General features: G+C 39.2%; 1 protein-coding gene across 3 annotated transcripts in view; it reads right to left on the reverse strand.

The window, feature by feature from the left end:
- Positions 1–9: 9 nt before the first annotated feature.
- The window catches only part of stim1a (stromal interaction molecule 1a), a 49,760-nt gene continuing 23,972 nt past the window's right edge, over positions 10–25,797 (reverse strand). Inside the window, exons 7-14 of one of the 3 annotated variants that reach the window (XM_037546510.1) lie at positions 23,664–23,841; positions 11,190–11,367; positions 8,278–8,445; positions 8,020–8,120; positions 7,072–7,304; positions 6,045–6,125; positions 4,117–4,501; positions 10–3,459 (exon numbers count right to left, since the gene is read on the reverse strand). In XM_037546510.1, coding sequence (XP_037402407.1) covers positions 2,955–3,459; positions 4,117–4,501; positions 6,045–6,125; positions 7,072–7,304; positions 8,020–8,120; positions 8,278–8,445; positions 11,190–11,367; positions 23,664–23,841 — 1,829 coding nt within the window. In that variant the 3' untranslated portion in view covers positions 10–2,954. The remainder of the gene's footprint in view (positions 3,460–4,116; positions 4,502–6,044; positions 6,126–7,071; positions 7,305–8,019; positions 8,121–8,277; positions 8,446–11,189; positions 11,368–23,663; positions 23,842–25,797) is intronic. The other 2 variants (XM_037546508.1, XM_017707196.2) reach the window with 2 other exon arrangements.

Consider the following 25,797-nt stretch of genomic DNA (forward strand, 5'->3'; position numbering starts at 1 on the left):
TGTTTAACCTTTCCTTTAAAACCGTTTATTGCTTTTCATGCAGGAGTGCCATAAAATTTTGAAGACTTGGACTACAGTCTTGAACACTACAGATGATGCAAAATAATTTTTTCCCCATTTCTTTCTGTACAAATGTATATAATCATAAATAGAAGCTCAAAGGGAGACATAAGTAGGAAATAGCTGGGGTGGGACAGAGAGCCCAAAATGCTCCTGCTTCTCCCCTCCCCGAATCTGCGAACTGGTATTGCAGCAGGGTAACATGCATCAACGCAATGAAGTGCAGCTTACTGAAATCAGACAGACGCACAGACGCACGCACACACGCACATACACACTCACTCACAAAGAGCAAAGTTCATTTATAGCTTTGTCGTGCAAAAGAGGTACAAATGACGCATCAACAATTTTGACCAACAGCGCATAACTGTTTTAGACTGACCGATATACATTTGTAATGCAGACTTTTTAACACCCACACCATCTTCTACAACAGAAATGAGTCCACAGCAGAGGAGGTGGTGTCTCGTGCAGTGCTGCTTTGGTTAGTCCAGGATTGGGAGACCCTAATAAGTGAAGACAGCGGTTGTAAAAATATGGGGAACTGCAGGAAAAATGCATAGTGCCAACCTTCTCCATGTCAATGCAGAATCACCTGCATCACTGTTCATCATTGTTAAAAAGTGTGCTTGTTCTTTTTCCTGCCCCAGTGTTCTGGAGAGTGCTGACATCAGCCAAGCCAGCATGTGATGAACTTTTAATAGTAATAATCTCTCTTCTTTACCAAATTAAAGGGGCATTCTAGCCTAGAACTAAAGTTCACTGTGTAATTTGTCACATTATGCAATATCCTGTCTCTTAGCATTATATCATTCATCCTCATTGGTTTGACAAAATTCAAGATTTCATGTTATTCGTTTCCATGTTTTTCATCAGTGATCCCTTACTACAATTCCCAGTACGTATTTCTACGTATAAGGCTTCATACAACAGCTGATTATCCTTATCTAAAGGCTAATAACTACATTAGTTTAACTCTTTCCTCAGTCCTCCAAGATAATTGTAAAGAAAAACAGCAAATCTTTACTCAGCACAAAATGGACCGTACAGTCAAATGTTTGCCCTTTAAGCCAAAGAAAAGAAACCACACTAAGTTAAGGTACCTAGATAGCCAATGATCTACCCTGCTACCTTTAGCTTTTAGCTTGTATGTCTTATCTAAAGAGTCCTTTCTGTCATTTGAATAACCCACTCTCATAATTTACAAGGCCATGCAGCTGCAATAAGATGTACAGCTTTCTAGCAGTGATGTAAGCAACCTGCAACAACGATGCAGATACATCAGAAGATTATTTTCCTTATTCTCTGCTGCAGGAGGCAAGTTAGCATGTTTAAAACAGATGTAGTGGTGGGCAAATTTTCCAATTTGTCCAGAATGTCCCTTTAACCATTAAGAAAAAGAATAATTCCAATTTGAGTTCTATTTCCCAAATCTTTCTATGTCTTAGTTAAGAACCTCAATTCAACACATTGCTTAACTATGAAAAAAACTATGACATTCAGCATCAAAATCATTTCCAGTTATCCTGAGGCTGCCTCAGAGACAGGCCTATGAAGACCAACAGGTGGTAGAGATAGTAATGAAGACCTACACAGAATTTTACATCTTAAGAGCAGCATTAACATAGTCATCATCAGCTCCCTTGAGAACTTGAAATAAATCCCCAAAATATTTCAGCATTTCAATTAGAAAGATATTTGAGCCAATCATGTAAACTTTTACACATATTAAAATCAACTCTCCGCTGGGGTTAGGACGTTGGGAGCTGACAGGATTCACCAGTTATGACAACATTTTAACTGACACTTGGAGAACTACATGAAATTTAAAATCTTTGGTTTGGCACTTCAAACGTGATTTTTTTTCCCCAGAAATTCTTGAGCTGGTATTCTTTACAATCACTTTCTGCTTTCAAAGGCAACCAATGCCACCAGCAAGCGCAAAATACATATTGGTTATCTATCTAGTCTACAAGGCATGGTTTGGATATAAATTTAGCACAAATGCTGTCAATGGTGGCTGACAACTGAAAAACCTTATTTAAAGTCCCTGTTGGGGAAAATCAGTCCCAAAAGACTACTTCTGGCTCGTTTTTCGTGCGCATATCCACAAGCCACATTATGCTGTATGAGTTGGAATGGACCAAAACTTCTAAGTCTTTTGTTATTGTTTCCACTTCCCAGAAATCCCTGAACTCCTGGAGGTACTTGCAGGTTCTGTGTCAATGTGAGTGTTTCAGCATGTACTCTTGATTTCTGCAAAACCAATTCAATAACATTCAGCAGTAGTGCAACAGATTCAAGGAGGGTTTCACAAGTATGGTTTCAGCCCTTTTCAATTCCCCTTTCCACTGACTTACACTGATCTCACAGTTGCTTTAAAATGTTCTTTTTTTTTTAACTTAAATGACAAAAGAGTGGACTGGCAAAAACAAAACACCTGACATTTTGTGTTTACACTATAGGGGAACCAAGCAAACACCAAAGAGCATTCGAATTTCAGTCAAACAAAGGTGAAGACATGCAAACCGATACGGATTATACAAGAAAACAAGAAGTCTAGCCAGAAAGGAGTATCCCTCAAAAGGACTGGCACTGCCTCCTGCAGAATAAATAGTGCTTTTACACCCCCAGAGTTTAATCCTCTCAGAAAAACAAAATGAAGCTATGAAGAGAAAGAGAAAACAAAAACAAACAACAAAAACCCACAGAGACTGCTCTCAAAAGGTCCCAAGGAGTACCTACAAAAACCTTGAAAAGGCATTTGCTTGTGCCATAACATGACCAGCGGAGAACAAAAAACGGAAAAAAACATCAGCACATCCATTAGAACAATGGACTACAGATGGAAGGTGAAAAAGCTTCGCCAGCTTTTAAGCAGTCTGCAGCACTCGCTACTTCTTTTGCTTCTTAAAGATCTTGAAGGTGTGCTTCTTTTTGCCGGCCGAGTCAGTGTCTTCACCTGTGGAGCCGCTGTCCTCCTCCAGGGGGCTCTTCTTCAATGAGAGCTGGGGGATGCGGCTCCCTGCCTTGGCCCCTGGAATACCAGGCTGGCCCGTGGGTGAAGGTGTGTCAGGGTCGGTGGAGTTTGGGCTCAGGGATCGTGACGATTCCGACATGGACATAATCTCGCTCATGCTGGCGGACTTTTCAATGCCATAAATTTTCTTCATTAGAATAGGACTATCTGGGCCTCCATCAGGTGATGCCCCACTGTCGTGGACCCGGTTGCCCCCATTGGGGGTCTGGGCCTGAGCTGACTCTTCTGAGCGAGAGAGGGGGCCATGGTGGAGAGAGGTGGGCTTGATGGGGAGCCCCTTAGAACTGTAGGACAGGCGCAGCTGCTCGCCAGTTTGAGATACGGACAGGGAGGAGTCCGAATCAGAACGATTCAGATCCCTAAAAAGGAAAAATCAGTGGGTCAGATGTCTTACATATACCTCTCCATTAACTGTTATTCATGTGCCTGTCAAGACCAACAAACACTGTTCTAATGGCACAGCAGGTATCAAACACTCAAACACTGAAGAACATTACAAGTGACTGCAGAAATATTAACTTTTCTATAAACTTTTAATGCACAAAGTGTCAAATGCAAGCCAAGTCAAGCAGTAAAAAGTAGTGGTCCAGCGTTTGTTAATATACTGCAAGTGAGAAACGCTGAAGCACATGCTAGACGCACTCTTTAAAAAAATGGTGTCACAAGCAACTACAGGCTCAGGACTGACCACAGAAATTCCATGCCGTTAGTTCAACAAGCAAGGGAGTAAGAAGAGATATGATCATGTGTGTGTGGGTCTGCGAGAGAGATCAAAGTGGAATGATAAAGGTAATGCACAGGCTTGTTGGAATGGCAGGAAGACAAGAAGATGAAATAATGCCTAATGGTGATTGTATTACTGCCTCTCTGAATGCAGAGAAAAGTGCTGGAAAACACAGCAACATTACAGTAGGCAAATGATTAGAGGTGAAAGCAAGATAAGAACATAATCATATTTGACTGCAGTTCCACTGTCATGCCAGGCAAGGAGAATAAAGCTGTGAACAGAGCGGTACCCATAGCTGCCACTGCGGCGGGGCCGCTGTGGAATGGAATCAGGGGGCAAGTCTGGGATGGGGTCCATTGGCTTGAAATAAGGCCAGTGAAAAAAGGAGGAATGAGGTGCAGAAGAAGAGGAGGAGCAAGCAGGGGAGGAGGAAGAAGAGGCAGAGATGATGGAGGGGTGCGAAACAGCTGAGGAGATTGGGGTCAGGCCCAGCGCTTCAAAATGCCCAAATGACTGGCTGCGATTCTGCCGCAGGTTGGACCTAGACCAGGATGGGTATGAGCTACCCTCTCCCTGCTGGCCCCCAGGCGCGTGGCTGCCCTCTACCAACCTCTGCGAGCCCATGGCCAGCTGCGGGTCGATGTGCCGTTGGCGCAGGGACAGCATACTGGGAGCTGCGGACACAGATAATAACAGATGTTATACAATATATACCGTGTCATAAAAGTACAGAAAAAAAAAATACTGAAAAAAGAAAGGTGACGGGAGGTGCGTCGGGCTCAACAGACTTAAGTAGAACATTCAAGAACAACCAAGGTGCTGGTGAGGAAAAAGTGTACAGGTAAGGTAAACAAGGTTTCTTGGGGTAACACCACAGAGTGAAACATCAGGACAAACTCTAATCTCACAGCTGATCTCTTCACACACCTCTCTCCAAACTGAATTTGGCAGTTGCTGAGGGTATTAATATCAATGACTGCCAAACAATATTTAACAAGTTCGTTTTACATTCAAATTAAAACACCTGTTCTTTGGCTTGCAGCACTGAGGTGAGTCTAGAGTAGGGGTGGGAGTCTCTCGGCACCTCACGATTCGATTTGATTATGATTCATCATAATGCGATGTGATGCGATTATAAAACGATTATCGATGCATCTTTTTTGGAGCACATGAGATGCAGGCTGTCACTCGTGTGAAATAAAATGCAGTTATGGTGAAATAAGGTCCTGTGGCAATGGATGTCCACGCATCATGTTACACCCGTCCTACCCATTTAATTGAGTGATTTTTCCGTTTTGGTCTGGTTATTTGAAGTTCTGTTATTGCTGTGTGAGTAAAATATGTTTGACACGGGACGCTGTATGTCAGCAGCATAGCATAGACTCCCTGGTTCTTAACAGCAAAGAACAGACCCTAATCGTTGGCAATAAAAGTTAAGGCAGAGTTTGTAATTCACTTACAATTTGGGTGGAAGCTTTGACAACGCTTGCTTGAACATTTGGAGACGAACTGACTTATTCACATTTATAAGCACTGCAGTTGGTTTCCTGACACGTCTGCAATGAGAGACTGTCAAACACTAAAAACTTGTGAAGATAAGGTCGGCTCTTTCAAAATTTCTCATTCCACCTTTTTTTTTTTTTTTTTTTTTTTTTTACACACTGGCACGTGAGGCACCATTTAAGGTGGAATGGGAAAATTCAAATAAAAAAGTTGGCGAATGAGAAGTGACTTCAGCCTCGTAAAACGTTGAATGTTGAGAGACACAAAATTCAAAATTATATATGATACATTTTCGAAACGGCAACAATGAGGAATGCCTGAATATGTTACTTATGTTTATAAGTACATCAAGTTGACAGTCATGCAGTACAGAGCTCTAACAATATATTACACCGATTGGTTTAGCTAAAAAAAAAAAAAAAAAAGTTCTCCAATAGAACATTAGACAATAGAACCCCACTAAGGTTCACTTAGGGGCACCTTTTCTTTCGAGCACAATCAATGAAGATTGAAGTAAAAGGAAGAGACAGAGTGCAATCAGCCATTTAGACATTCAGACAGCACTGCGATGCAGCCTGTTTTTGGCTCAATCTATGCATGTCCTAGAGATTATTTGGTTATGAGCCAAAGTAAAGGGTGAAAGAAGGAGGGAGAGCTCAAGAGGTAAGGGTGAAAGCTGGGGCGCTGTGAAAGAGACATGGCAGCCTATCCCACCAGAGTACTTCCGCAACGTCTGGCGGTCTGGACCTATGGACCTGAGGTCACTGGCTCGACGGTCCATAAACCGGTTGGCACCTGAAAAGGGGGTCAAGTGGCAAGGGGGAGGGCAATGGCTGTTATTAATAGTGGTTAATCTTGCTAGTCCAGCATTTAAGCAAACACTTCATCTGCATGCCACATACAGACAGTAGGGTCCACTTTGCTTTATGTAATGGTTCTGGTTGTCCAGGTCCCAATGAAGGTCAAATGACACTAAAGAATAGATACCTTAATAATATGTTAAAGGTACAAAGTAAGAACGGTAAACAATCTCTGAGATAGAGCTGTAAACAACAGCTTTACCATACAAATCTCTAACCATTGAAAGTTATTCTGAAGCATTGTACCCTAAATCCAATAAGATGCAAAGCTACTAGTACTCACCTACTTATGTGGTCAATGTGTCCATAAAAAGCCCTACATTTTTTAACTGAAACATTTTTTCTTAATATTGTTCTAATCTTGTAAAACAAAATACAAAGATAACTTGTGAGATGTCCAGGCACCCAATAGACAGCTTTGGATAAAATGCTGCAGCTCTGTGTGCTAACTCACTTCACATCCATTAAGTTCAAGAAAATAAGGCATAAAAAAATGCAAAGATCTGGTGCCATAATTAATGCATTCATATATTTTAAGTGCCATTTTCAAAATGTGACAGTTACATGGAAGACCTTCCACTATCATTGTTGAGACACAAAGCCTGAAGTCCAACACCAACATAAGAAAACCTATTCCACTGGAGTGAAAGTAAACACAACCTGTGCTAACACAGAATAAGAATCACATTAAAAGCCCAGCACTCCTGAATCTCTTCTCAGACAGAACACTGCTAAACATAATGCATAAACAACAAATGCAGGGAGGATCTACCTCAGTCAGAAAGAGGGTTTTTTGGATTTAATCAATAGGCCCTTAGTTTGTCTGAGAGAGACCTTAGGGGGCCGGGCCTTGTGCCCATTGGAGTCAGTCAAGTCCTTACATTGCAAACCTCCGTGTGCCACAATGTCCTCATCCATATCATCCATGTCATCAGACATGGCCAAGTGCTGGGGCGTGGCACGACCTCCCATGAAGCTGGGGTCTAGGTTCAGGGCCGAAGCCAAGGAGGGTAGACCAGGGTTATTTACTAAAGTGAAGCCTGTTAGCATCTCAATCTGCTGCCATCGATGGAGCCGCTCCCGGAGGGCAGCTGTTACCTCTCCCAGGGCCTGCCTGAGAGGCAGAGAGGGAGAGGAAAAAGGAGAGGAAAAGAAACATTATAAAAACGACACAAACCAAAAGTGAAACAACATACAAACAAATCGACTAAAAGAGCAAGAAGTTTACTACTGTATGAATAAAGGTCTATTCAAAATCAGCTGAGACATCATTTAACAATTATACACTCACTGGCTATCTAATCAATAATGCCATTTTACCATGTCCACTCAACTTGCAGGTGCACTTTTAGTTAATCTGTTTCTCTGCGTAATTTGTTAGCCACCCTTTTGCTCTGTTCATTAATGGCCTGGATCCCCAAAGGAACTATGAAATATAGTATTCTTTTTCGATCATTTAAAAAAGGTGGGGAGGATTTGTTTTTGTGATCTGGGTCCTTCAGGAACGGTGTCTGATCCACTTGCACCAGTGCAACACTCTCTAACAAACCACTACCGTGTACGGCTCACTGTAGTGCTGACAATGATAAGACCACCCCAATAACATCTGCCCAGTGGTGGTCCTGTGGGGGATCCTGACCACTGATGAATAGGGTAAAAACGAGCTAACAAGTTATGCAGAGAATCAGATCAACCAGTCTGTAATTGCAGAACAGCAAAATGCACCAATATTCTAAGTGGACCTAATAAAATGGTCAATAAGTGTAGAAATATTGTCTTTGGTGATATATTAGCGAAGTATATCTATATCAGCACTGAAACAGGCTCACTTAGCTGCCAGTATTTTGTGATCCACGTCATCTAGTGAGGAACTATGCGCCACATGAAACGTCCCAAACAGAGTATTCCTCTTCTTTTTTATCTTCTCTGCCTGAGAGAACATTGAGTCATTCTTAAAAACTTGGACTTAATCAATCAAGCAAGCATCATACTAGCTAATACCACTAAGTCAGAACAGATCTAAGGCAGACTAGTACTTTATGGCTTTGTAATAACACAATGACTGCCACAGAGTTTAAAACACTAACCCCCTCTTTGGCGACCAGGAGTTGTTTCTCAGCGTTCTGCTTCTTGATGTTGTAGTACTGTACCTCCACCTCATGTGTGAGCTGCAGCCATTTCTGTAGAGCTTCAGGAGGAGACCAGCTGCAGCGTGACTCCAGCTCTTTCTCAGCTTTCTTCAGGGCCATGCGTACCTGCAGGGGGCGCCAGAATCAGCTTAACATCAGCAGCATGCAATGAGTCAAAGCTATGGTCAATGCTCCCATTTCTCTCTAAGACTAAAAGGAAACCTGATCCAGACACAGTACACCAAACTGATCTATTAACACCATCTCAAACCTAAACCATACAGAAAACATTAGCTGTTAAATGAAGAGTGACCTAAGAATAGAGTCACACCTATCCTCATAACGTGTTGTTTCCCAGCAACTAATGGAAATTTGGTTGGGCATGGTAAAAGCTTATGCAGTTTAAGTGCATTATGTTTGAATGAAGAAGTAAAGTACACAAGACTCATGGGCCGATTATGAAGTGAAATTGCCTTTGTCCAGTGTTGCGTGAGTCAAAAGTCAAATTTGTCCAAAGATAGCAGCCTAAACTCTAGTAAATACAGCAAGGGTACTCGTCCATTTGCAGTCACAAAGTAAAGGCCTTCGTATAGGTTCTGTGAGTAGAAACAGAAGAAAGGGAGTGTTGAAGTGAATTAGAGTGGCTGCTCCTTTGTCTCCAGGCTCATTAGACAGCACTAATGAGCTTCAGTACCATAGAGACGCCATGCTCCACTCTGACCCAAAACACTTGCCTTTAACAGGGCAGTTCAGTACAGCAGTAATGGGAGACCGGCATGCATTGAATGATCCCACATACTCCCCTGGTACAGCAGCCCTCAACATCATTGGGTCTAACCAGTGGACCATTTTCTGTTCTGCTGTAAAAGTCTTGCTATGCAATGACTGTTCAGGACAGCCAGTTACTGACTTAATTTACTCAATTCTGATACTTACATTTGTTTAGAATCATAAAATTCTGTGACAAACCACACCTGGAATGAAAATTTAACCCAACTGCTTTAGGTACAAACTGTGTCATGTATACTTGAAATACATGGAATGTATGTATATATAAAAGGTATCTGGTTGTGTGATACAGTAGTAGCACGCAGTATCTAAGGATTTCTGGCCAATACTTGAAATTATTTAAATGCGATTTTCTATCAATTAAGGCCTCCAAACCCCCCCCAATGCCCAACAGATTCCCACCCATTGTGAGGCCTGAATGCTGAATATATATAGTACCAGACTTTTACGTGTTTCCCATTTAAAATGTATTAAATAATGCAAGATATAATTAAAGTTGCAAATTGTACTTACAATTTTTTTCAAACTGTGACATTATATATATATATATATTTATATATATAACTCCAGCCCTATCAGTACTATAGTCATTCTATGTGCAAATATTTACGGATCAATAAATAAGGATGTGAACAGATTCATTTCAAAGTATGCCTATATTGTACTGCATTCTGGAAGCCAATTTGGTATTATAGAACAGTGTATAATTACTGCACTATATGCACTACATGTATGAGAAAGTTGTATGATTATGGGATACATATTGTGCTTCATAATTCTGAGATCATGAGGGGGAAAAAGTAGTACGAAGAAACAAGATGCTCCAACATCTTAACATCTTAACATGTATTTACTGCAGTATACCAACATTAGAAATTCTCTCTCTCTCTCTCTCTGTAGCTGTGTGCCTCACTGCTGTCTCCCTCTCTCTGTGCTGTTTCTATCTTTGCTTCACTGCCACTTCCTGTCACACTGCAGCTATCCTCAGCCTTTTTGAAATTCAAAGTTTAAAAATGTAGCATTCTTTGGTAATCTAAATTAGTACCATATAATGCATGTCAAACTACACACATACTTCTTAACACAGAGATTAAAACCATAATGTAATCTCAGATGGCTCAAATACCCTAGTAATTTATGAAATTACCGCAGTTGCAGACTAAATATATTTTAGGTAGCTAGTTAATTTAATCTTGCTACTCTGGAAGCCAATTTTCTGCTTTGCAGATTAGGGGCTAGTCTCCCAGGTGTGAATTAAATGGCAACATCAGGGAAAATTCTTTTTATTCTAAGCTTAGGCTTTATCTTGGCCTGGGAAACTGGCCCTAGGTTCATTACCTAATTAAGTTGGATATCACTTAGCTAGGTGTCTTAGTAGTTTATGAGCCATCATCATGACCAACCACAAGGCACTTTAAACAGCCTACTACTGAGCTGAGAGGACACAGGTAAAACGTGACCACCACTAAATGATTAACTACATGTACATTACTGAAAAGCATAAGATCTTTGTCATTCCAGGCTCTCAATGTGTTAGTAGGTCCACTGGGGCATTACTTAAGGCTCTATTCATTTCCAAGTTACACCTCACCAGACAGTTAGGTCACAAATACAGTATCCCTGCTCACACAACTATAAAACGCCAACTCTGCAGGAAACGGCTCTTAGGAACAATAAGGAAGCAGGTAAGGTCACTTCATGGATCTCTGTATTTCCTGAACTCTGCCCAAAAATTCTTAGTAAGTTAGAACATGTGCAAAATAACCTTTTTGACCTTTAAAAGCATCATAAATTGGTCTACTTAAAGTGGCTAAGGACTGGCCTGTTCACTGCACAAAAGCAAATTTTTCAAATGATTCCAGCACATTATTTGCATACTGCATCACTCTACAAAAGCAATATTGCAATGAAGGCCAATACAGCGCTAACAACTAACACACAATATGTTGTGCAGCCCAAGCCTTGCAGAAGAGATTTAAAGACCAAAACCAGATTGGGACAGATTGGGATAAATGTTACTAAGTGAAAGAAAAGCTCAAGTTAGCAACCTAGGCCTTTATGGGTTTTTAAGCCTCTCTTACCTGCTCCAGCTCTTCCTCTGCATACTTCTGTCGGCTGAGCTCATTTTCTGTACCCTCTCGCAGCTCTCTCAGCCTCTGTGCCTCCTGTTTGGCAGAGTTAATCTCATCCCTGAGTTTCTGCTCCAGATTCACCTTCTCCACCTCCACTGTACGATGCTCCTCTTGGGCAATCCGCAGCCTAGCAACAAAACAATAGCCAACAGACCAATGAAAAGACTGGGCAGAGCAGCACTTTCAAGAAAACCTTTAAAAACAGTGATTTATTTGAACTGATGAAAACCCCTGAGACAAGCAGTGAGATATCTTCAAAGCTATGCCACAAGTACAAGTACAGATGCCCTGGGTTATTACTGAAAACCTTCACAGACAACATTTGACATAAAATTCGTACAATAAACAGTAGCTTTTGTATAGTCTTTACAACATGATTCAATTCATAGCTGGTTTTCAAAAAAAGAAATGGTTAGATGCTGGGAGAGGCAAAAAAAAAAAAAAAAAAGTATCCACAAGGCATGTGCAAAACAAAGAGCACAGAGCAAAGAAATTCCAGGCACACCAACCTGAGAAAAAGAATAAATGCCTTTATTGAAACATGGCAATAAGTATAACAATGTGCTGACGCATTGTGGCCTTCTCAGGCCTTCATCAGGACACAGAACAAAGGCACGGCAATAGAGATATAGACACGTAGCTGGTTGTGTTTGGTTTAGGCTGTTTTCTATAGCTCGCAATGCTGGCATTTTCTTTGCATGTTACGTATTAAAGAAACAGCTACTTCATGTGTTTAAAAGTGAAAATTAGCTGTCAGTATTTGGACCTTTACAAATGTTCACTGAATGAACACTCCTCATGGTTCTGTAGTGTCAGTCAACAGTTCGCTTCCTTATCAACCGTCCCCTGATAAGCACAAAGCTATACCAAAAACCTTGTTGGTTCCATGGATATGAGGTAATGGTAAGCAATAACAAGTTGAAAAACATACAGCCTAGTTTGCAAGGTACTAAATCTAATCTGTGCAGCAGAATCTAGTGAAAGAAAACCCACAAAACGCAGCAAACACAAAAGCGCGTACACATGAAAATGGATGAAGCACTGCACGTGCAAGTCTGATGGAACACATTGTTGAAAAAATCTTCATGCTCAAGACTTAATTCATGGTCAAGGCTGTATGAGTTTTTCTTTCGATGCTAAGCTTCACTTTATTTTGCTAGCTGCTTTTCTTACAGCTGTCCTCATTAATCCTCACTCAGACTCTCTGCAGCAACCCTGAGGTGGCCTTGCCTGGTAGAGGTTTCCTTCAGCACACATGCTTGCTGCTTCAGAGGGCATACTGGGTTTAAAGAGGTTAGGAAGTCATAGGCAAGGAAGAGATAAAGAAAAAATGCTGTTATATGAAGAGTCCAGTTACAACCTACAGCCCATTCCCATTACTGGAGGCAGGAAGTCCTTAAATCCCACATAGCTTTATTTAACTAGCCTAGTACTTAGATAGAGAAATGACTCTGGTACCTAAGATGACTTAAATCTGCATGTAAATTTGAATCATCTAAAATCTGTAATGGGAAACAGCATCAGAGCAGAGCAAACAAAGTCAGCTTATTACTAGGTAATACACTGCCACAATCTATTAGTAATTTGTTTATTATATTAGTCATTTATTTTGTTGTATTTTAGGATAAAAAAACAACAACAAAAACAAAAAACTAACTGAACAAAAACAAACCAGCTGTTAAAAGACTAAACATATAGTACTGCAGAAAAGTGTTACGAACCTGAGAAATATCCATTTAAAAAGATAATTATCTTGGCAGCAAGCATATATTTGCTTTGAAAATGAATTTTACAATAAATAAGTATTTATACAAAACACTGCAATTTGTACTGGTGGCACAATGTGGAAATCTAGAAGCTGTGTGTTCTAACACGCTCAAAACTGCAAATAGTGTAAATTAGCAGAAAAAAGCCAATGAAGTGTAATATAAATATGTATAATTATAACCAAATACTGTATGAGAAACCAGTAGAATTTAGCATTAACTGATAAACAGACAACCTAGCACTATTCCTTTGAGTAGGGTTAATCTTAATTATTTTATTAAAACCTTGTGTTTAACTGAACACAACACATTCTCTTACTAATGCATATGGAGTTTTGCATTCTTATGTAATTTAATGGGAGGACATGATATAAAAGCAGAGTACAAGTTTTTTTTTTTTTATATTTATTAAGACAATGTGATGACTGCCTGATGAGACTGGACAGCAAGCCCATTGACAAAGTCCACGGAAACATTTCCTTCTCACCATTTAATTGCACTTTGCTTAGGGCTGCAACCAGTGCTGAAACCGGAGGCATGGCCATAGAGGAACCACTATACAAAAGAGGAAGTTCAAAATAACCTGAAGTCATGGCAGGTGGAAGAAGCGGAGCGTGACGACACAGATATGGCCTCTCGCAGCTCTGACGGGATTAACGATTTTCCTTGGCAGCAGCGAGCACACCCATGCTGTCCTGAATGCCTCTGCCATGCCTATATAAAGCCAGAGATACAACTCCCTCATGGGAACGGCCTTTGTCTGTAGGACATGGATTCATCATGCCTGGGAGGCGGGTCATATGACCAAGTTCAGAGGATAGAAAACAGACAAACACTTCACTCTTTAGGCTTATCATCACATTCTTTTCTTTAAAGCTCTGACATTTTCATTGGCCTTGATATCAAGCTGCATGATCTGTAAACCTACTTTTGTTTGATTTAAGCCTATTCCATCAGAATGATTCAACATAAAGCCAACAAGTCAGTACTTTAGTTAATGATTAGTGCAGCTTTGACAATTTCCTGCTGTTAAGAGTTCCACAGTCTCACCTAGATGTGGTTCATGTTCACAGGAAGAAGGTAGTTAACACATACAGCAGTTATATCTGAGACTGGACACTTAAATTTCTTTACACAGTTTTTGGTTCCTTGAATTCAACATTCATTTTTAAAATCAGTGGGTGTGATGGGTTGCAAAAGTTATCAGAGCACTACAGTTTCTTAAAAATTTCTTAAAAAAAAAAAAAACCTCCAAAAAAAAGTCTTGCTACTGGATTTTATCATTTTAAAAAACAAAGAAAACACAGCTACACATCTAGCTGAAGTCCGAAATAATCTGTTTGCTTGAGTACTTATACATTTTTATCTTGTAACTTACTAGCGTATGCTGAAAATTGTAAATGGTGCGTTGTGTGGCCCAGGTGTATTTCAACTGCAACGATAATGTGCCATGTCTTGTCAAATTTCACTCTGTTTTCTTTTCACAGAATTAACACAATGTACTTCACCACCTTCAGATGTGGATTATTATTAAACTGAGAGTTACCAGGTTAAGATGACAAGAACAAATGATGAGCAAGTTATTTCCATTAAGTTTCCATTAAGATCATGAATAAATATAATTTATAATATGCACATTTCTTAAAGGATTACTTAACAACCACTTCAGTGATTATCTATAAATAGGAAAGTCTACATAACTTTGTAATAGTTTGAATATTTCTTTATATAAACTTTATAGAGCACCTTCTTATTAAAGAAGAACATTCGTTAAGCAAGGCTTAAGATAAATGTTTATTTTTTCCCTTATACGAAAAGAATAATAAAAAGTAGTGACTGATTAATTGCTTGGTTGGTGCCAGCCTTAGCTCACAGCCCAATTCACATCTCTGTTAGATCTGTTACAAGAGATCTATAGACTTGCGTTTTGATTACGTTGACACCTCTCTAAATTCTAATGATATTTATCCAGGAAATATAATTGACTCTGTGTCAACATATGACAAAGCAGTAAAAGCAAGCGATAATTTGGCCAGCAGGGGGCAGTATGAACCTCCTGAAGCTTAAAAGGGGTAAGAGAATAAAGCAGCAATGGGGTAAAAGGGCTAGTGTAAGATGATCCAAGGATAGAACCAAGATGGAAAAGTTTAGCAATCTGAACTCCTCCTAATACACAAAACTCTGACCTTCGCCATTTACTATCCAGCACACATAAGCACATGTATGTTGCTTATGCTGTCTAAGTATGTGTAAATTGTAAATGTAAATAAGTGACCATCTTCACATTTCATTTCAATGCCTACGACAGCCTTGCCAGTACATGTTTACAATTATTCTACACATTTTTCACAAACAAAGCTTGCATTACTCTAAGCTGTACATCAGATGCATTACAAAAATACAAATGACTGCCGATGTTGAAGCATCTGCCATAATCAGTTAAATTTTACCAGCAAAAAGAGGAGACTAGAACAGTTTCTACACAAAGGAGGCTATCAAAATCCAAAAAACAAGTGTTGTTCTCATAAAAGATTTGGAGACATTTCTCAATGTCCAAGATTTGGAAAATGGTCTTCTTTCGGCTGCTCCCTTTAGGGGTTGCCACAGCGGATCATCTGCATAAATACTACCATTACTTTACTAGGTAATTTCTCATATTTCATACTGCCACTGTTGAGAATACAAAGTAAACATTTTTTTTCCCACTGTATTCATAATATTTTTAACAATGAACAAAGTTCATATCAGAACTTCAACAGTACAGAATCTTCTAGGATTTTCAACAGTTTTGGAAATTAGCTTTAGAAATTTCTAAACCATGGCACACAAATGGACTCTGGGGCTATTGCATGTAGGCCACCAAAATATTATCCCAAAGTAAAAAAAAAAAAAAAAAAAAAAAAAAAAACGATTAAAAGTCCACATTACTTGGATGCATTTTCTTTATATGTTTTTGTGCCAAAATCTGCACAAAGAGTATATAAAACATGACTAATAGGAACTTTAGGTATAGTAGTGCTGCTAGGAAGCCAACTATCCATGTGTGATCAAAGTCGACATTAAATTCATAGGCTTTAAACAGACACACCTGGAGCGAAACAAAACAGATACATTTAAGGGATGAACCACCATAAACAGCCAAATGTAAATAAAAGATTAAGATAAAATATAACAATGAGTATTTGGCTTTTGGAGTTTGCACTGGAACAGAAAGAGGAGCCAGTGCCGCAATATCTGCCCTCCTATTAGGTCTATGAGCCTATTTAAGAGGAGTTTTCATTAATATAACAACCCTAAAAAAATATAAAAATTCAGTTTAATTTACGACTTTAACAGAAAGTACTACAGACCAAACCCTTTTGGATAATGTAACGCTCAGTGTGCTGTGCCTTCTGTCACAACAAGTCTCAGCAGTCATGTTTCGCAATTACAAATAAACTCAGTGCCACTGAACTGAAGAACTGAAGTAAGCCAAATCACACCTCTGTGGTTATTAAATTCAAAGGAAATCAGGCCTTTCCCCTCACTTTTCTATAAAAAACATTGCCTGGAAATTGAGGTGTATCTGACAGTAAAAAGTAAGAGCCTAATGGACACACCCATTTATACACACTTCTACAATACTATTCTATTATATATATATATATATATATATATATATATATATATATATATATATATATATATATATATATATATATATATATATATATATATATATATACATATACATACACATACACATATACATAAGGCTCTTTTGGCATGAATGAATGGCCAAAGATTACTCAATTAATTACCAAAATAATGTGTAGACTGCTTGATTGCTAATATAATAGCACAGCAACAGAGTTTGCATAAAAGCATAAAATGTTAAGCACCAAGTTAAAACAAAACTTGATTTACACTTTTAATAGAAGAACGTCAAGTACTGTCCCAACTGTCCTTCCATTTTACCTAATTTCCAAAATAGCCTTCTCTTCTAGAGGCAGTCATCACCAGATGCATGCAAACACCAATAGTGCAAGAGAACCCAGTTGAGGCAAAGCCTGTTTCAAATAAAAGTGAGTAAATAAAATAAATCAGTGTGCTTTGACCAAGCTGAACCACTTTGCCTGCAGTGACTACAACCAAATCATTCTATTCAGTTATGTAGTGAAAAAGTTCTCAATCCACATATAATTGTGACATTAACAATAACCTGATTTAACAAAACTAGTTATACAGCTTAGCCTGTTATGACGCACCCTCTTATCTATCTTTCTTCTCCCCCTGTCACAGGTGGCACTACTGGCCTATGAAGAAACACCGAAAATGTCTCAGTTTTGAGATCTCCGTGCTTGCAGTTCAAACAGCACACAAGAAATCTTTGGGGTGGTACATATAAAATTCAATATCACCATATTTTCCACACATTTGGATAAAGTTTGCATCAATAACATTAACTTATTACTTAACATTTGTTACTAGTACACCATATTTGAAGAAGAATCTTAAAAACCTGGCATAGCTTTTTTATGAAAGGGTCTCAGAATGATACACCACGGGCAATATAGATATAATGCCCATTATCTATACTGCTGAAAACAAAATTCAAATAGCAAAAATGACACCACCAGTACAAATCATATATTGCCTCTGTGGATTAGAGAACATTTATGTAAAACATTTCTAACTGTCATGGTCAAGCCCATTTTCAACACAGATGCTTCACTGTAAGCACCTGCTTGTTCATCTAAAAAGAAGCTGCTATGGCAACAGCAAAGGCTCTGGAGAAAAAAAATCTCGTTAGATGGGGAATCTAAAAGTGAAGGTCATAAAACCTTCATGACTGTATCAGGCAAGCCTGTTACTATGACTGAGTGAACCTAGAAAGATTTTCTCTAGTGGCCAGTTTCCAATATTCTCAGGACAGTGTGCGTGTGTGTATGTGTAGTACGTCATTACACCTACACAGGAAATGGCTCAAATGCTGTAATACTGCAACCTGACTCAACTTCTGCAATCATGACAAACACAATCGGAAGGGAAAAGGGAAAAGAATTTCAGTGCCTCTGCAGTTTCAGCCGGAACTAGAACTATTCAATTATGAAGCAACATCCTTGGTGGCTGCTGCTGCACCATTCTACTCAAACATGTGAGACACTGTTCTGTTACCAGAAAGATTAGCTGGATCACTGTAAATTTATTGTAATTAAATAAATAAATATTGCTGCAATTATGAAATTTTACCTCATGATTAGGTTAAAAAATTTTGATTGTCTTATTTTTGTTCACTGCATGCAGCTATTAAAGTACAGGCTTAAAGTGGCCAAATTTGCTCATTACTGGAGTCCTAGCTGTACCAACTGAAAACCTACACAGCTTGAGCTTAAAAAAAGCAAACAAACAAACAAACACGACTCACCACTGTCCTCTAAACATTTTAGCCCCAATTGTTTTCTTGGAGGTTAAATTCATGACATGGCTTTTTTGCTTTTAATTACATGTATTTGCCTCAATCCAACAGAAGATAGTATACCTAATTCACGTTATTTGTTTCAGTGTAAACACTTGATTATAAAACCTAACAAATTCGGAAAATAATTATGGTCAGTCTAAAATAACAGCTATCAGCTAAAATAAACATGATCACGTAATTACAGTGATAGGCCTATTTTCATTAAGGAGCTTATTAGACTGCCTTCAGAAAAAAAAAGAAGACAATTACTAACTTAAAAGTTCGCACTCAAACTTCACATAACCTTGCCCACAAAACCCACTTTCTTCCTGTGCAATGCTACATAACTGGAACCCTCTTCTTGTGAAATTGTACATACAAAGAAATCTTTTTTTTCCTCCAAAAAGAGCATCAGCTTTAGAATATAATGAATATATTGCCTTAAAGGTTGTTTCCTCCTCACCTTTACTGCTCCTGTTAGTTTATCGCCCTCCCAAACCTGCTGCTAACTTCTTGTCTGAATTTAATGAACTCCTCACAATCATCTCATCCCTTTGCTCTGCCATAATTGTGCTTGGTGACTTCAATATCCATGTTGATACTGAATGCTCTTTCACATCTGAGTTCCTTTCAGCTTTAGAGTGTTTTAACTTGATGCAGCATGTTGATTTTCCAACTCACACTCATGGTCATACTCTTGATTTACTCTGCTCTACTGGTTTGAATGATATCTCTGTCTCTGGTTCAGTTTCTGGTATCTCTGACCATAAGCTCATTGAATGTACTTTTCATATTTCTATATATGAAATATATTTCATATTTCATCCCCTGGAGCATGGTTTCTCTCTATAATGACACTGTCTCTGGACTGCTTAATGATTTTGCCCCTTTTAAGAATAGACTCCTCCCTGCCGTGCGCTCCTGTCCTTGGTTCACCCCTGAACTAAGGGTACTGAAGGCTATTGGTCGGCGTCTTGAGCGCCTTTATAAAAAAAAACTAGCCTTACCGTCCACTCTCTACTTTACAGTCAACATACCCACAAATACAGGGATGCCCTTAATACTGCCTGCTCCAACTACTACTCCTCCATCATAAATAATGCTAAGTCTAAGCCAGAAGCTCTCTTTCGAACCATTAACAAAACTCCTCCATCCCCCTTTCTCAGCGTGCCCCCATTCACCTGAGCAATGTCAGGCTTTTCTACATTTTTTTGACAAGAAAATTAATCAAATCTATAGCCTCTTTTCTTCTGCTTCCCAGCCATTCTCCTTTACAGATTCTCCTTCTTTGAACACAAAGCTAACTTGTTTCACACCTGTTGACTCCTTTTCTGTCTCTGAGCTCATCACTAAGTCTAATGCTTCCTCCTGTCAGCTTGACCCTGCCCCCACCCCTCTCCTCAAGGCCTGTTCATCTGTAATCAACACCCCAGTTGCTACAGTGATAAATTCATGTCTCTCTTCTGGTTATGTTCCTACTGCCCTTAAAACTGCTGTTGTTACTCCGATACTTAAGAAACCTGAATTGGACCCGACTTCTCTTTCTAATTACAGACCCATCTCACACCTTCCATTTTTAGCTAAAGTAATGGAAAGAGTGGTTGCTTCCCAACTCCAGAAATTTCTGAGTGATAATGCCCTCTATGAGCCATTCCAGTCTGGTTTCCGTACTCACCACAGCACTGAGACAGCTCTTCTACGAGTTGTTAATGATCTTCTCTGGTCTGCTGATAGTGGTTCTCTCCATATTCTCCTTCTCCTCGACTTAAGTGCAGCTTTTGATACTGTTAATCATGATGTTCTCATTTCTCGTCTTTTTTTCTATTGGCATCACTGACCCAGCCCTACAGTGGTTCAGGTCATATCTTACAGACAGACACCAGTTTATTACATTAGGCCCACATAAATCCTCCTCCTCTCCTGTTAGATGTGGTGTCCTGCAAGGCTCAGTTCTAGGACCCCTACTTTTCTTAATTTACATTTCACCCCTTGGGCAGATTATTCGTAGCCATGGCCTAAACTTCCATTGTTATGCTGATGATATTCAGTTATATCTCCGTACACACACACACACCTTCAGATACCCCTCCCAATACAATTGATTGTATTTCTGATTTAAAGCTCTGGATGCATAATAACTTTCTCATGCTAAACACTGCTAAAACTGAAGTCTTACTGGTTGGCCCTAAACCTCTACTATCAAAGTCATCCAATTTTTCAGTTAGTATTGGTGGCTGGCTCATTAAGTCTGCACTTGTCGTTAGAAATCTTGGTGTTTCACTCGACTCACTCAATTTTGATCTGCACATCAAATTCCTCACCAAGACTGCATTCGTTCATTTATGTAACATTGCACGACTCCAACCGTTCCTGTCTGATAAAGATGCCAAAACTCTGGTTCATGCCTTCATTATGTCCCGCATTGACTATTGTAACTCCCTCTTTGTTGGTCTCCCTGTAAAGTCTATCCAAAAGTTACAGTACATTCAGAACTCTGCAGCTAGAGTTCTCACCCACACTAAGCGTTCAGCTCATATCACCCCCGTTCTCTCTCAGCTACACTGGTTACCGGTCCTGTCCCGTATAAAGTTTAAAATCTTACTTCTCACTTTCAAAGCTTTGCATAACCTTGCTCCCCCCTACCTCAGAGAACTGCTGACCTCTTACACTCCCTCTCGCTCTCTCAGATCTTCTAGCAATAACTTACTTGCTGTTCCACGCACCAGACTTTCCACCTAGGGAGGGAGGTCCTTTAGTGCCATGGCCCCCAAACTCTTCCTCAATCCCTCAGGGACTGCTCTTCTCTTTCTTCTTTTAAATCCTCCTCCTCTGTATAGTTTTTTTTGCTATGTGAAGCAACCTTGGGTTTGTGAAAGGTGCTCTATAAATGTCATTTATTATTATTATTAGAAGTCACAACTAACATCACAGATTTACATCTCTATCCATTGCTGTAGTAAACTAAATGTGGACGATGCAAAGCCCTAAATAATTTTGTTTCTGTGAACATTTCTTTCACGAGCTACCCATCACAATCTGGCTCCAGGTCATAAAAACATGCTGGAATTTTTTGCCTCCTACCCACCTTTAATAACAGTTTCTAACTGTTAAACTGTTAACCGTTGCTGTTATTCTCTCTCAACACTATCTTACCTAACCCATCATTGGTGATGCATTGACAGACTTTGGCTTGTCCCCTTTAACCCATTAAAATCTGCCCCCGCAGAAGTTATGATGTGTGCGTGTCTATGTTGACCACAGAAAAGTTTTCTATTACTGTATAAAGAAGCACTATGCTGCCTTTATAGCTGGATTCATTGTGGTATTTCTGGAGGACCAATTTGCTTCAGAAATAAACAATAAAAGGCAAATGAGGTATAAGGTTATATTCCTATTCATTCGTTTTGCTTACACAAAAATGGATGATTCACACACAAAACACATTTTTGGCTTTGTTAAATCATTCTTTGCATATAAAAAGGCAGCACTGAAAAATCATGTTACTGAAGGACAAGATGCAAAAAGAACAGAACTCATTTTTCCCTGAGTGCTAAAAAAGTGAACCAGTTTTACTTAGCTTGCATTACTTGCCTATGTTCATGTCAACAAATACTGCAAAAACTTCTCTCTCATGGGCTGCTGCTTCATAATACAACAGGTTGGGCGTCCTCCTACACTCAGACCTATTACATATTTTCCACTTGTTCCATCTACTCTCATTGCCGCCTCTGAAAAAGGTGACAGACTTTGTGTCTATGTGGAAAGCAGATCAGGACACAGTGGTATTAAAGGCCACTGCTGGTATTATAAGGGATTTGACGGAGGGCATTTCAGTGTCATATTCTCAGGAAACATTTAACCTAATAGTTTCACGATATCCTTACTTGCCACAGTAAAAGCATGGGCCATTGCACAGAGATGAGAAAGATTAGCAAATAATAGGTTTAAGCAGTTTACTGGTCTCTTCTTTTCCATCCCTGACAGTCCATCCCACAGATAATCATCAGTGATGTATAAGTGAAACTCCACACTTGCATGCAGCCACGTACTGAGCCATTAAGTAAGCCTGATGAGCTTGCAAAGCAAACAAATCACAAAATGAGCACAATAAGAACTCTGCTATTCATTAGCATTTTTTAGTATTTTCTAGGCATTTGTTCAGTATTTCTAGGCAAGTAACCGGCAAAACATGATAACTCAACTTCATAAAATTCTACCCAGTTGATAAAAGCATAATGCCTTAAAATAAAGAATTCCCAATGACCAACACTGTACATCCAAGAGTAATACCATATCATCAGGCACTTCTATTTGCCTAAAGCCATTAGCTGTATGCAGATACTGATGTACTAAGTCTCAGCCAATAATCTGTTGTTTGTAGGCAACGACCTTGACTTTCTTAGATGAGATAATTCCATAATGTATCAAAACTAAAGGTCTTCTAAAATGTCCCAAGCCTGAATAGCTCTGGAGTTTGAGGAGTGTCTGAACATGCCACCGAGGGGGGAGGATGTGTCAAGCAGGTAGGTTCGGGTTGGGTTTGGGCTTCAACTTCACACTCGTGAAGACCTCTAAAACAAACCAAGTAAAAGCAAGCCTTCTCTATTGGTGAGCTGAGCCAACTGAGTGGACCCAAAGAAAAGATCTAGAATATGCAAGTAGGCAAGCTGCTTTCCACTGCAAATTTACAGCATGCCTACATAAAATGGATTTTCCCCTGTTTTTAACATCAATGCAGACAAATAAAAAAATCTGTGATGCCCCTTCAATAAAGCAAAGATTTACATTTACTGCCATGAGACTACAGTAAAGGCAAAAGACTTCAGCCTTTCAGTAAACCAGCAGTTCTGAAATCAACCATGCTAGCTATGCAGGTTAGTTATTTAGCAGGTTAGCTCATTTTCTCATCACACCTTGCAAACATAGAGTTCCAGACCAGTGGCACATTTTTTTTTTTTTTAATCTGCACATTCGCATTCACACAATGAAGAGATAGGCTATACAGGTCAAAATCTGTTCTTATGGGAGCCCCAAATCAAAACTGTATTAAAATAAAATTAAAAAAAGTGAACGAGAGCAATGTTCGCACTGCATAAGCTTGTTAAATGCCTTTTTTTCCCATGGTGGTCAGACTTGCCTTGGTTAATGTGGACCATCCTATAAAAGGTCAAAATGAACGTGAAAAGGACTATCAAGAACAAAAGATTATGCTCTCACTTTTGCTGCAGGTCATGAAGACTCTGCTCGGCCCTCTGTAAACCCTCCAGGTCCTTCATCATCTTCTTCATGTGGTCTTTGGAGTAGCGGTTCTGGATGTATGCAAACCAGCAACCACCCATGCCAATTACAATGGACACCACCAGCATGAAATCCTTTAAATGGTTATGACTGTTCACTGTGTGAAAGAGAGAGAGAAACAAGAATAAAACTTACAGGAAACAAGAACGTTTAATATGCTAACAAATCTAAGGACACAGAAGCCTTAAAAAACAGACACAATAGACAGATGGATGGATAATAAAATACATTTCTAAAAGTGTTCTGCAGACTGCACAGTGTTTTACAGCTGCCACATCTGAAAACTAAAAACCATCAGCTGTCTAACTTTCTTTTCTTTGAGAGTTCACAATACCTGTCTGGTAGCACTGAGTAAACAGAGATGAAGCATTTGGGCGGGTCACCGCGCAAATAACCTGCAAGACTACATAACAGATGTCCCAGAGAGTTTCCCTAAAGCTGTCTTTTAGTATGCTTATCAGCATGTCTTTTGTGCTGCCTTCAACTCAAGATCTCAGATAGGCCTCTTAAAAAAAAAAAAAAAAAAAAAAAAGTATTGTGAATTATCTCACATAATTGGAAAATTATTTCTTACTGCACTTCATAGTTCTATAAAGTACTACACTTTATAAAGTATACTATAAAGCACCACAGATACATTCACTGCTGGGCATGACTTGCTGTCACCATCAGGTGAGGATGCTGATTTAACTGAAAACACATCAAAACGCCATTGAAATCAGTGCAGCAAACAAAATATGGAAGCTATTCAGACTGCCCAAGCAGCACTTAAACACATGCAAAACCTGAATAAAGCATTGTCTGAAGGACACTGGCTTTTGAAGCTAAAGCCAATCTATTGAGATCAGCAGGGTTCAGGTAGGCTAAGAATTGCTTCTGTCACACACAGACTGCAGAAGCTCCCAGGTTCACCACAGCTGGGCCTCTTGAGCCCCTCACATACAAAGAGAAATGTCACATGCAGACCCACTGTACTTTTTGTCTGTCGCCTTATTGTAGGCTTCCCTGATTTAAAGTCGCTTTGTATTTATGCTGTGCAAGGGACATTAAGTAAGTATTTTTTGCCAGACAGGATAGGAAATATCTTAATTTTTGCCCTCATTAATTTAGATTTAGGGGCATTTCATACACAACTGGAAACAACTTGCAGAAATATCTGTGACATTAAGTTAATCAGAACATTAACTAGCAATTTGATCTCAAGCAGCACAAAGTTCACAAATTAATGAGTGTATAATTTTAATTTCTTTCAATCTTACTGGGGGCAGGTGACAAATAAAGAACACATGACTGGCTGTGGTGAATGCTCTTGGTTAAAAATGATTGCAGCTTCCTGCAAGTTGCCTATTTTTATATGTGGGTAAGTACATTCATTACGTCGGGTAAAAAAGTGTCTGCATGTTCTTCTTACATATTGATTTATTGCATTTAGAAGTAGTAATGCAGAATGACACCAGAATTTATATTATATTATATATATATATTATATTACACACACACTAAAATAAATGTAGAAGAAATAAATATCGTCATCAGGCAGATATTTTGATTTGACTGGCCAGTCAAACTGATATTTAATTACACGACAGGAGAGACTGGATGACTGAATTCGTTTTTCCGCATTTGTAAAAAATTACAAAGTACGCATTCCATATCTCTGTTGTAGTAATGCATATAGTCACAATTTTTACATGTTCTAAAAGTTTTATGCATCAGCATCAATATTGGAATCTGCAGATATGCACATGAAAAATCTTGAACAAAATGGCATCAGCCCAGAGTTCCTATGTTGGTGTTTCCCTATTTAGTTCCTTCATAATGATTAATTACCCAGAGCAAGTTTTTAGGGGGGGCATATTTTGCATATGTATTTGTGTTTACATGTCCAGGGTTAAAAATTCTGCAACTGCTACAAGACAATAGACGATAAATGAAGCAGTCTAATTCTGCAAGAATGTAGGGTGTTGGCAGAATCACCCTACCAAATTCTGACTGTGGTCTAGTATTTTGGCTACAAGTACTGCACAGAGTCTTCCTGGCTTATTTGGCTTCA

This window comes from Pygocentrus nattereri, chromosome 17, assembly GCF_015220715.1.
Source record: "Pygocentrus nattereri isolate fPygNat1 chromosome 17, fPygNat1.pri, whole genome shotgun sequence".
Lineage (NCBI taxonomy): Eukaryota > Metazoa > Chordata > Actinopteri > Characiformes > Serrasalmidae > Pygocentrus > Pygocentrus nattereri.